The sequence below is a fragment of the Thalassophryne amazonica genome, chromosome 6 (genome assembly GCF_902500255.1).
Source record: "Thalassophryne amazonica chromosome 6, fThaAma1.1, whole genome shotgun sequence".
Classification (NCBI taxonomy): domain Eukaryota; kingdom Metazoa; phylum Chordata; class Actinopteri; order Batrachoidiformes; family Batrachoididae; genus Thalassophryne; species Thalassophryne amazonica.
Window position 1 is genome coordinate 102,118,810 of NC_047108.1, and position 12,696 is coordinate 102,131,505.

The window sequence follows — 12,696 nt, forward strand, 5'->3', positions numbered from 1 at the left end:
ATTGGCTATTTTTTAAACATGAAAACTTATCTTTAAAAGAGAAAAACAACTAAAAACATCTTGAAATAAGCTCTTAAAACTAGGTGAGGAAACTGATTTTCACATTAATTTTAGTAGTATTAAGAAAGTGTTACATCATGTACAATCAACAGAGGAGCTTAAAAGAAACTTATTGTGAATCAGATACGAGTCATAATGTTCACAAGACTTTTACTTAACAAAATCTTAAACAGGTGTTACCTAAAAACAAGTTCTTATAGCATCCTGAAATCTTACTTAGGTGATTGTGCCTCACATAAGTGGATATTGGATGTTGTTGCAAGAAATTAGAGAAACTTTGCAAGACTGCATTTTTTTTTCTTTTTCATTGTGTGAGTCTTTGAGGTCTGTTCTCCACCAAATAAAAGATCACTGTTCCACTTGTTATATTTGAGTTGCAGCAGGTGCATATCGGATCAGCTGCTTTTTCAAGTGAAAAAGGGAGAAGCCAAAAGAATTTACTTAACTTACATATTTTACCCGTCTGTTCTGGCTCATGCTCAGGTGATACGTTTTGTTTTTCTCGCATCTCTAACACATTTTTAAAGTGCAAAATATTTTCAGTCTGCACTTTTTAAGTGTTGAGTTGACAAGTTCTTGCTAATATATATATATATATTATAATTTTTTTTTTTTGCTTTATTGTAGTGAGGCAGATTAGGGAAATCCTTTTGGATAGTAAGTGTCCATTTTACATGCGTATCACCAATTTCATATTTGTGTAATTTGTTCTACCCTGTAGTGGTCATTTGTGTAAAACATTGCCTTATTTTTCTAACACTGTTTATAAGAGTTAAAGTTTTGAAGCAACCTTGCTTTGGGAAATAAAAGCCATTGTTACTTCAAACAAAAACTGCTTGTGTCTCATCTTGTTCATGATGGTGAAAAACATCCACTTACACTTGTATTCTTGCCTGTAAAATGAATGAAGTGATTGTATTATGTTGGATGCCCACTAGATGGAGGCAGAGTACATCACTGCTTTACTAAATCAGTAAGGAGGATTTTTTTTTTTTTTTTTTTTTTTTTTTTTTTAAGTGTTAAAATGATCATGATTTGGTATCTGGCATCATGGCGGTCTTCTTGTGCTGATGAGAAAATTTTATTACACAGTACTCGTCATGTAATTATTTATTGGGAACATCTTTGCATGCACTTGTAATATCACAATTTCTGTTATGCACCGGGCTTCTTTCTGCACATTATGATTTGCATTGCCTTTATGGGAATTGATGGCTGTTAATGGGAACTGCAGTAACTACTACTGGATTCTTGGCATGTTCCTACAAATTACATTTTGGGGAAATGTCACAATGCCCCCCCCCCCCCCCCCCCCCCCCCACCCCATGGTGCTGCTGCTTGTGCAGGGCTGCAATAATTCACCATTAATCGCCCTGCACTATCCAAAAATTCAAAACATCTCAGAACATTCCTCTGGCTAAAAGTGTGCACTTTGAAGAGTCTGGACCCCTTCCCTTAGTGTGACTTTCCAGATGTAACAAATCAGCCCAGACACAGCAAAGATAAAACCTGATCTGGCACAAAGAAGCATGGGAAGAATTTGTAAGTACGGATTGACTTCTGTTTTTGCTTGCCTTGAGTGTTCCGCCAATGCAGGTGAATTTTAGGCTCAACTTTTGGACAGTCGGCTGTGCCAATGCGTGGGCCCACAGCCTCAAAACATACATGTGAGGCTGTTATTTTGACTCTTAGGAATGCTTAAATACTGTCTCTGAAATTGACATCAGTTTATCTTTCATGAGAATCTCATCTGTGCACGCTTAATGTAGTGAATGAAGTGCTTGTGAAGAACAATTGACAGCTGCAGAGGGGAAAATATGCATGATGATATTTGATGTTGATTTAATGTGCATATTAACCTGCCAGTTACTAACCACGAGTGCAAAAAATGTTTGAATTTGACCTGTTAAGATCAGCCAAGATTAATGGTGGTGTGCCCAATAAAAATGACTTTATTTATGCTTAATAGTAACCACCGGTGTATCTTTGACCCCTTTCTCAGAATAGCTATTTGAAATATTCCCCCATTTAAAAACATTGAGCCCAGTTTTTACTCAAAATCAAATCAATTTGTCCTTGTACAGTCAGTCATTCCACCAAGTTTGGCCAAAATCACATTAAAACTGGATATTGTGTTCATGTTTCTACGGACAGACAGCACAAATGGTGTAAAATGGGAATGATGGTATGTAACATTTTTTCAGAAGTCTGTAGCAGATTAAATACTCACTTTTGTTATTATTTACAACTGTAAGTAGCTTGTCAGCAGAAATTCCGTCCTTCTGTATGTCCTTCCGGCAAACTTTAGTATTTTAAAAAACTCAAGAACCATAAAATGTAAAAAATTCGATTTTTATACATTAGTACTAGGGGGCTAAAAATGCTACTTTTACCGAATTTTGGGTTTCAAGTAGGAAATGTACCAGAAGCTCCTGAAAAACTAACATTTCCAGCTAGATGGTGACAAGAGTTGTTCAAATGTGCAGCAAGGTCTTGACTGTTTACTTATTTGAGAAGTTAACCTTTGGTGAAAATAAGATGGGCTGACAACCAAAAATCAACTTAGTTGTGTATTTTGCCTTTACGGACAACATAATTGTTTATTAGCCAGTCTAAAAAGCAAGCTGGACTGATGGAGCAATTTTCGACTTGAGAACTGAAGAGGAAATGTTAATTACCGCAGTCGGTTTTTATTATGAAAGATGTAACCGGATGCTGCATCTTATTTCGGTTAGCTTGACCGCTGCCAAAGTGGGTGAAGGCGGAATGAGGCGTTCGGGATCACAGGTTTGTGCTCGGAAGAGTCTGAGGGGGCATCACGTCGTCTCTCACAGGCTGTGGGGCTTTAAAGATCTCAGAGTTGTCCAAACTTGGACCACCTGGAAGTCTTTCTGCTATCTGAACATTTAACCGACACCATGTTCCTCCGCGGCTCTAAAAAGAGGCGGTCGAACCGCTCGGTAAGTCTACGTTTTATCCCATACATTTTCTTTCACAACTTGGGTTTCCGCTTTAGAAGACCTCTTGTATCCTGTAATCACAAACGGAACATATTCTGGTGTCGTTTTCAAGTTTTTTTTTTCTTTTTTTCTCCTTTTGGGCATTTGTGATCAGTCTTGTAATGAACTTATAAGTCAAAACAGCACTTGAGGCGGAACCGGTTTCATATCCCACATTCACCTGGTACTGAATTATTTATTTAATTCATAATGTTCTAAAGCTTGATTTTATATCTTTTTCTGTCGGTAGTCTTACTTTAATGTCTTACATTCTTTGTTTCTTGAGTCATTTCAAGCGCCTCAGGTTAGTTAGGAGGGGCCAGACTACGTCATAGCTTCTCACCTGAGTAGAACAGGTAGCTGTAACCTGAACATGCTTTCACAATAACAATAGCGGATACTCTTACGTTTCCAGCTGGGGTTTTACCCAAAATACGTACAGTCTATGTAGCCAAGCTGAAGCTTGTTTTCCAGACTGAACAGCTGTCACACATCTGGATCTGCAGCTGTTTTATAGCTGGATTAGATGATTGATTATTCGAATGATACACAAAAACACGAATGCTAACTGTCATGTTCACTGATTTGTCATTTAGTTTATTTTTCCAAGTCAAAATGAAAGTGTTTTAGCCTCAAAGTACTTCATAAGGAGGATTTGCTGATACAAGAAATACAACTTCTTTAGGGATTGGACATCAAGTCAAAATTAGACTACAAAAGATTTTTGCTTAGGCTAAAGAAAATTGCATTGGAAACGATGATTTGATGATTTTGAGAATTTGGGTGTACCAAATTATTTCTTGCAAAATTTGGGTATATGCAGGCAGAGGAGTCTGGTCATGCGATCTCTTAGCCAGTCGTATTACTGCTGTCTGCCCAGGTGTGCAAGTTGTACAGCTGGCAAGTAAGAATTAAGATTTTGATGTAGACCTTGATTGAAAGTAGAGTCTGTATTGATCTAGCTATCCATTGCTATACAGAGCGGAGTCTGTGATGTCTTTTCAGTGAATTCTGGTGTTCTTCAGGGTTGTGTTCTCGATCCTCCTCTGTTTAGTACTTTCATGGACTGGGTGTTGGGTAGGGTTCTGGGCTTAAGCAACTTAAGCTTGCCTCTCACTGTTTTTTGAAACCCAATTGTCTACAATTTTGGGGGGTACAACAACAACCCCCCCCCCCCAAAAACTCAATTGGGGCCTAAAATCAGGTGTAGTAAGCGAGAAAGTGGTAAAAGCAACGTTGTACAACATTGTGAGCAATCTGGAATGTTTTAAACATGTTTTTTTTTTTTTAAACTGAAGACGGGAAACATTGTGATCCAAGAGTGAATAATCTGATTTAGTTTGTGCAGATTGGAAATAATCTTGTGAAAGTGGACAGTTGGATACAATATGCAGTAATTGGGATTGTACCAATTTTTGAATCAGGCTGAAAAAGAAAGTGATCAGATTAGAAACTATGTAGTGCCTTCAGAAAGTATTCTCAGTGGTTCACTTTTTCCACATTTTATGTTACAGCCTTATTCCAAAATGGATGAAATTCATTTTTTTTCCCTCAAAATTCTACACACAATACCCCAAAATGACAGTGAAAATATCTTTTGTGGGATTTTTGCATATTTATTAAATAAGAGTAAGAACTAAGAAATGACACGTACATAAGTATTCACAGCCTTTGCCATGAAGCTCAAAATTGAGTTTAGGTGCATCTTGCTTCCACTGACTGTCTTTCAGATGTTTCTACAGCTTAACTAGAGTCCACCTGGGGTAAATTCAGTTGATTGGACCTGATCTGGAAAGTCACACACCTGTCTGCATATAAGATTCCACAGTTGACAGTGCATGTCAGAGCACAAACCAAGCATGAAGTCAAAGGAATTGTCTGTAGACCTTTAAGACAGGATTGTCTCAACTTACAAATCTGGAGAAGGGTACAGAAAAATCCATCCATTTTCTTCCACTTCATCCGGAGTCGGGTCGCGGGGGCAGCAGCTCAAGCAAAGCCGCCCAGACCTCCCGATCCACACACACCTCCCCCAGCTCCTCCGGGGGAACCCCAAGGCGTTCCCAAGCCAGCCGAGAGATGTAGTCCCTCCAGCGTGTCCTGGGTCTTCCCCGGGGCATCCTCCCAATGGGACGTGCCCGGAACACCTCTCCAGTGAGGCGTCCAAGGGGCATCCGGAAAAGATGCCCGAGCCACCTCAACTGACTCCTTTCGATGTGGAGGAGCAGCGGCTCGACTCTGAGCTCCTCCCGAGTGACCGAGCTCCTCACCCTATCTCTAAGGGAGCGCCCAGCCACCCTGCGGAGGAAACTCATCTCGGCCGCTTGGACTCGCGATCTCGTTCTTTCGATCATGATCCAAATCTCATGACCATAGGTGAGGATTGGAACGTAGATCGATCGGTAAATCGAGAGTTTTGCCCTACTCAGCTGTCTCTTCACCACGATGGTCCGATACAGCGACCGCATCACTGCAGATGCTGCACCGATCCGTCTATCGATCTCACGCTCCATCCGTCCCTCACTCGTGAACAAGACCCCGAGATACTTAAACTCCTCCACTTGAGGCAAGGACACTCCACAGACCCGAAGAGGGCAAAGCACCTTTTTCCGGTCGAGAACCATGGCCTCGGATTCCGAGGTGCTGATTTTCATCCCGGACGCTTCACACTCGGCTGCAAACCGTTCCAGTGCACGCTGAAGGTCCTGATTTGACAAAGCCAACAGAACCACATCGTCCACAAACAGCAGAGACGAGATTCTGTGGTTCCCAAACCAGACCCCCTCTACACCCTGGTTGCGCCTAGAAATTCTGTCCATAAAAATAATGAACAGAACCGGTGACAAAGGGCAGCCCTGGCGGAGGCCAACGTGCACTAGAAACAGGTTTGACTTACTACCGGCAATGCGAACCAAGCTCCTGCTGCGGTCGTACAGGGACCGGATAGCCCTTAGCAAAGGACCCCGGACCCCGTACTCCAGGAGCACCCCCCACAGGGTGCCCTGAGGGACACACTCAAACGCCTTCTCCAGATCCACAAAACACATGTGGACTGGTTGGGTGAACTCCTATGAACCCTCGAGCACCCGATGGAGCGTGTAGAACTGGTCCAGTGTGCCGCGACCAGGACGAAAACCACACTGCTCCTTCTGAATCCGAGGTTCGACCATCGGTCGAATTCTCCTCTCCAGTACTCTGGAATAGACCTTACCGGGGAGGCTGAGGAGTGTGATCCCCCTATAGTTGGAACACACCCTCCGGTCCCCCTTCTTAAACAGAGGGACCACCACCCCGGTCTGCCAATCCAGAGGCACTGTCCCCGATCGCCACGCGATGTTGCAGTGGCGTGTCAGCCAAGACAGTCCCACAACATCCAGAGACTTAAGGTACTCAGGACAGACTTCATCCACCCCAGGAGCCTTGCCACCAAGGAGCTTTCTAACCACCTTGGTGACTTGGGCCTGGGTAATGGATGAGTCCACCTCTGAGTCCCCAGTCTCTGCTTCCTCTTCGGAAGACGTGATGATGGGATTGAGGAGATCCTCGAAGTATTCCTTCCACCGCCCGACAACATCCCCAGTCAGGGTCAACAGCTCCCCACCCGCACCGTAAACAGTGCTGGTGGAGAGCTGCTTCCGCCTCCTGAGGCATCGGATGGTTTGCCAGAATCTCTTCGAGGCTGACCGATAGTCCTCCTCCATGGCCTCCCCGAACTCCTCCCAGACCCTGGTTTTTGCCTCTGCGACCGCACGGGCTGCGACACGCTTGGCCTGCCGGTACCTGTCAGCTGCCTCCAGGGTCCCACCTACCAACAAAGATATGTAGGACTCCTTCTTCAGCTTGACGGCATCCCTTACTTCCGGTGTCCACCACCGGGTTCGGGGATTGCCACCGTGACAGGCACCAGACACCTTGCGACCACAGCTACGAGCGGCCGCATCGACAATGGAGGTGGAGAACATGGTCCACTCGGACTCCATGTCTCCAACCTCCCCCGGGATCTGGGAGAAGCTCTCCCGGAGGTGGGAGTTGAAGACCTCGCTGACATGGGAGTTGAAGACCTCGCTGACAGAGGGTTCCGCCAGTCGTACAGTCTGGCGGAACTGAGTACAGAAACATTTCTGCTGTATTGAAGGTCCCATTGAGCACAGTGACCTCCATCATCTGTAAATGGAAGAAGTTTGGATTCACCAGGATTCTTCCTAGAGCTGGCTACCCCTCTAAACTGAGCGATCGGGGGAGAAGAGCCTTAGTCAGGGAGGTGACCAAAAACCCGATGGTCACTCTGTCAGAGCTCCAGCATTCCTCTGTGGAGAGAGGAGAACCCTCCAGAAGGAGAACCATTTTTGCAGCAATCCACCAGTCAGGCCTGTATGGTAGAGTGGTCAGACGGAAGCCATGGCAGCCCACCTGGAGTTTGCCAAAAGGCACCTGAAGCACTCTGACCATGAGAAACAAAATTCTCTGGTCTGATGTGACAAAGATTGAACTCTTTGGTGTGAATGCCAGGCATCATGTTTGGAGGAAACCAGGCACATCCCTACAGTGAAGCATGGTGGTGGCAGCATCATCCCGTGGGGATGTTTTTCAGTGGCAGGAACTGGGAGACTAGTCAGGATTGAGGGAAAGATGAATGCAGCAATGTACAGAGATATCCTGCATGACTACCTGCTCCAGAGCGCTCTTGTCCTCAGACTGGGGCAGTGGTTCATGTTTCAGCAGGACAATAACCCTAAGCACACAGCCAAGATATCAAAGGAGTGGCTTCAGAACAACTCTGAATGTCCTTGAGTGCTCCAGCCAGAGCCCAGAACTGAATCTGATTGAACATCTCTGGAGAGATCTGAAAATGTCTGTGCAGCGACGCTTCCCATCCAACCTGATGGAGCTTGAGAGGTGCTGCAAAGAGGAATGGGCAAAACTTCCTAAAGATAGGTGCAATAAGCTTGTGGCACCATATTCAGCAAGGCTTAAGGCTGTAATTGCTGTCATATGTGCATTAAGAAAGTATTGAGGAAAGGCTATGAATACTTATATCCATGTGATTTCTTGTTTATTTTTATATATATATATATAATTTGCCAAAATTTCTAAAAAAAAAACAATTTTTTCATGTTGTCATTATGGGGTGTTGTGAGTAGAACATTGATGGAAAATGATTTTACTCCATTTTGGAATAAGGCTGTAGCATAACAAAATGCGGAAAAAGTGAAGCACTGTGAATACTTTCCAGATGCACTGTACATGATTGGGAGTAACCTGTAGTTATCGGGACTTCTAGAGTTGGATTAGATTGTGACCAGTTGGAAGTAATAGGCAGTAATCAGGATAAAAGGGGTGACGAATCTCCCCCTTTCAACAGTTCTTCCATGAGATTCACAGCATCAACACTGTCAATGCCAAGGGAAGTCCAACAACACTGAGAATCAACCACAGCCAGAGGAAGAGCAGTCTAGGTCACCAAGCCTACCTCCCAACCCTGAGATCCTGCCTGGTAGCCCAGCCAAATCCACCACCCCATCAAGGGAATTGTACACAGTTGCAACAATCTGCATTAAGTTACAGTTGTAAGCAGAGGTGGGAGTAAGTCACTGTCAAGTCATTCTCAAGTCATCAATCTGCAAGACCCAAGTCAAGTCTCAAGTCATCTTACAAACAATTGGTGGTCATTATGACTTGAGACTTGACTTGGGACTTGCAGATTGATGACTTGATGGTGACGTATGTAATCTGATGCAGAATAGCAGGTCATAGGAAGAACTGCAATAGGGCATCGTAGTCTCATTTGAACCCTGTGTGATATCGCGGGATTTGACCACTTAGGAGGACGCCAGGTCCGTTGCGCAATATATACACAGCATAACTTCACATGGATAAACGGTGTACTGTTTTGTTTCCAGCTGCAGTAACTGAAGCAATCGGGAAAAGTATATTTGTTTCAGTTCCCAGTGAAGAAGAAAAGGCGAGGCAGATGGGAGATGTCGTGTCGGTAATTGTTAGCCTACACAGCTAACCAGGGTAGCTCCGTTCTTTCACCTGCACAACCGCCTCGACACGATAAACAAACCGCAATACGTCTACTTTCCCACCGCATTGTCACTTTTTCTTTGCATTTTCACTTTGTTTGCATGTAATTTGCCCAAAAACACATTGAAAATGCTGTGGTTGGTCCCTGGAAGTAGATAAATTACATCATATGTGTCATATTTTACCCCTTTAGCGCCCGCCCTCAAACGAGACTGCAGTACCCAATTTCATAGGAATTTTAGATTTTTTTAATTCCTCAATTTTGAAGCTGGGAGATGGAAACTGGGGTCAAAAATCAGTCATGACTTTACCTTTGTTAGTGAGGTTTCACTTGCTTTGAATTTGCAGTCTGCCTTGAGCTTTGTTAATGTCACTGAATCGCTCTCTGCCTCTCTCAGGATATGTCAGCAACATTTAAAACAGGTTCAAGAGTAGGATTTACATGTACTTTTTACACACGTATAAGAGTTACCCTTTAACATTCAAGCTGAACTGTATAAACACTCAAAGTACTGAGAGTGGATACTGTTTCTGTTCAGGTCTTAAAACTGTTGTTTTAAAGTGTCCTTCCAGTAGGAAACGTGGTTTTTCAAAACAAGGCGTGCAGTGCCGCAGAGTGGCGTCTTGCTGTTGTCTGTGCAGACTTGTATTTACATTGTGTGCACTAGAAAACCAAAAAGGCCCCTGACTGGTGACCTCGCTTGTTAATGTATAAGCTTTCAAACTGCTTTGTTGAGAGAAGTAAAACTACTGATTTTACTTTAGTTCATACTTCAAAGCTCACCACTGAGAGAATGTAGAAATATTTTAATCTTCATTCAGCTGTAATTCCTCCCCACATCATCACTACCTCCTTGTTCAAAACTGAATTGAGACTTGACAGTAAATAAAGGTTGAGTTCACCATTTAATTCCAGGGCGCAGTTTCATAAAGTGGCCTAATCTGGTTTAGTCGACTAAACTCAATCAATTCATCTTTTGACGTTCGTTGTTGCACAAAGCGCTTACTCGGTTAAAGTTTCACGTTACCTGACTAAAGTTGTTATCCTGGTACAGAGGAGGCTAGTCTTATTTTAGTTGACAAAACTTCAGGAAAGACTTGTGGTGGGTTTGGGTGTTCCTAGACCAGAATAATCCATAGATGTTTACGGACGCTGAGGTCGGGAGCGCTTCCCCACTGCTGTGGCGGACTCGGCCATGTTTGTATCAGGTTGGAAGTAAACAAAAACTGTCGCGCATTGGAGGCGTTTCTTGGCAACGGCACTCGCGAGACTGCTATGACCGTGAAAATTGTCAACTAATGTAAAAAGGTTAATCTATAAGTATAGCAGTCGATGTGAAACGGAGATTAGACAGATAATGTTGGGCGATTACCTTTAGTCGACTAAGTAAGCTTGGTAGGCTAAAAGAGTAGACTGCTTTATGAAATCGGGCCCTGGTGAACGTAAAGCAGTTTAAGGATGCAGCAGAGTTTATTTTAAATGCACTATTTCCCTGAGCGATGTGATCACAGTTGCCATGGCAGCGGTATGAGGTAAAGTGTCAGATTTTCAAAGGACTTAACGAATGATGAGCCTGCACGCCGAAGTCCCATTTATTTATTATACCCTCTTGCTCTCATCAAGGGTCACGGGGGGCTATTCCAGCAGCCATAGGGGTGAGGTAGGGTACAGCCTGGACAGGATGCCAGTCTATCATAGGACCCCGTATAGACAGACAAACACATTCACACCTATGGTCTATTTGAAGTTTCCAGTCCACCTGACCTGCATTTCTTTGGATGTGGGAGGAAGCCGGAACACCCGGAGACAACTCACGCAGACACGGGGAGAACATGCAAACTCCACACAGAATGGCCACAGGTGGGATTTGATCCCATGACCTTGTTGCTGTGAGGAAACAGTGCTAACCACTAAGTCACTGTGCTACCCTTATTTATTTGTTTGAGTATTTTAGGAAAGGCTAACTCTGGGATTTCTGGTACCAAATACCACTTGCACATGAACAACATTTTTTAATTACCTGTTATCTAGTGTTATTGTCACACTAACTGCCAGAACGCTCGTAGCACGGGCCGAGGCGGAGGATTAGCAGCAATCTTCCATTCCAGCTTATTAATTAATCAAAAACCCAGACAGAGCTTTAATTCATTTGAAAGCTTGACTCTTAGTCTTGTCCATCCAAATTGGAAGTCCCACAAAACAGTTTTATTTGTTATCTATCGTCCTTCTGGTCGTTACTGTGAGTTTCTCTGTGAATTTTCAGACCTTTTGTCTGACTTAGTGCTTAGCTCAGATAAGATAATTATAGTGGGCGATTTTAACATCCACACAGATGCTGAGAATGACAGCCTCAACACTGCATTTAATCTATTATTAGACTCAATTGGCTTTGCTCAAAATGTAAATGAGTCCACCCACCACTTTAATCATATCTTAGATCTTGTTCTGACTTATGGTATGGAAATTGAACACTTAACAGTATTCCCTGAAAACTCCCTTCTGTCTGATCATTTCTTAATAACATTTACATTTACTCTGATGGACTACCCAGCAGTGGGGAATAAGTTTCATTACACTAGAAGTCTTTCAGAAAGCGCCGTAACTAGGTTTAAGGATATGTTTCCTTCTTTATGTTCCCTAATGCCATATACCAACACAGTGCAGAGTAGCTACCTAAACTCTGTAAGTGAGATAGAGTATCTCGTCAATAGTTTTACATCCTCATTGAAGACAACTTTGGATGCTGTAGCTCCTCTGAAAAAGAGAGCTGTAAATCAGAAGCCTGACTCTGTGATATAACTCACAAACTCGCAGCTTAAAGCAGATAACCTGTAAGTTGGAGAGGAAATGGCGTCTCACTAATTTAGAAGATCTTCACTTAGCCTGGAAAAAGAGTCTGTTGCTCTATAAAAAAGCCCTCCGTAAAGCTAGGACATCTTACTACTCATCACTAATTGAAGAAAATAAGAACAACCCCAGGTTTCTTTTCAGCACTGTAGCCAGGCTGACAAAGAGTCAGAGCTCTATTGAGCCGAGTATTCCTTTAACTTTAACTAGTAATGACTTCATGACTTTCTTTGCTAATAAAATTTTAACTAGTAGAGAAAAAATTACTCATAACCATCCCAAAGACGTATCGTTATCTTTGGCTGCTTTCAGTGATGCCGGTATTTGGTTAGACTCTTTCTCTCAGATTGTTCTGAGTTATTTTCATTAGTTACTTCATCCAAACCATCAACATGTCTATTAGACCCCATTCCTACCAGGCTGCTCAAGGAAGCCCTACCATTATTTAATGCTTCGATCTTAAATATGATCAATCTATCTTTATTAGTTGGCTATGTACCACAGGCTTTTAAGGTGGCAGTAATTAAACCATTACTTAAAAAGCCATCACTTGACCCAGCTATCTTAGCTAATTATAGGCCAATCTCCAACCTTCCTTTTCTCTCAAAAATTCTTGAAAGGGTAGTTGTTAAACAGCTAACTGATCATCTGCAGAGGAATGGTCTATTTGAAGAGTTTCAGTCAGGTTTTAGAATTCATCATAGTACAGAAACAGCATTAGTGAAGGTTACAAATGATCTTCTTATGGCCTCAGACAGTGGA

The 12,696-nt window shown here is 43.0% G+C and overlaps 1 protein-coding gene across 2 annotated transcripts in view; it reads left to right on the forward strand.

Moving 5' to 3' along the window:
• Positions 1-2,820: 2,820 nt before the first annotated feature.
• The window catches only part of prickle3 (prickle homolog 3), a 53,263-nt gene continuing 43,387 nt past the window's right edge, over positions 2,821-12,696 (forward strand). For both annotated transcript variants that reach the window (XM_034172993.1, XM_034172994.1), the window contains exon 1: positions 2,821-3,020. In XM_034172993.1, coding sequence (XP_034028884.1) covers positions 2,979-3,020 — 42 coding nt within the window. In that variant the 5' untranslated portion in view covers positions 2,821-2,978. The remainder of the gene's footprint in view (positions 3,021-12,696) is intronic.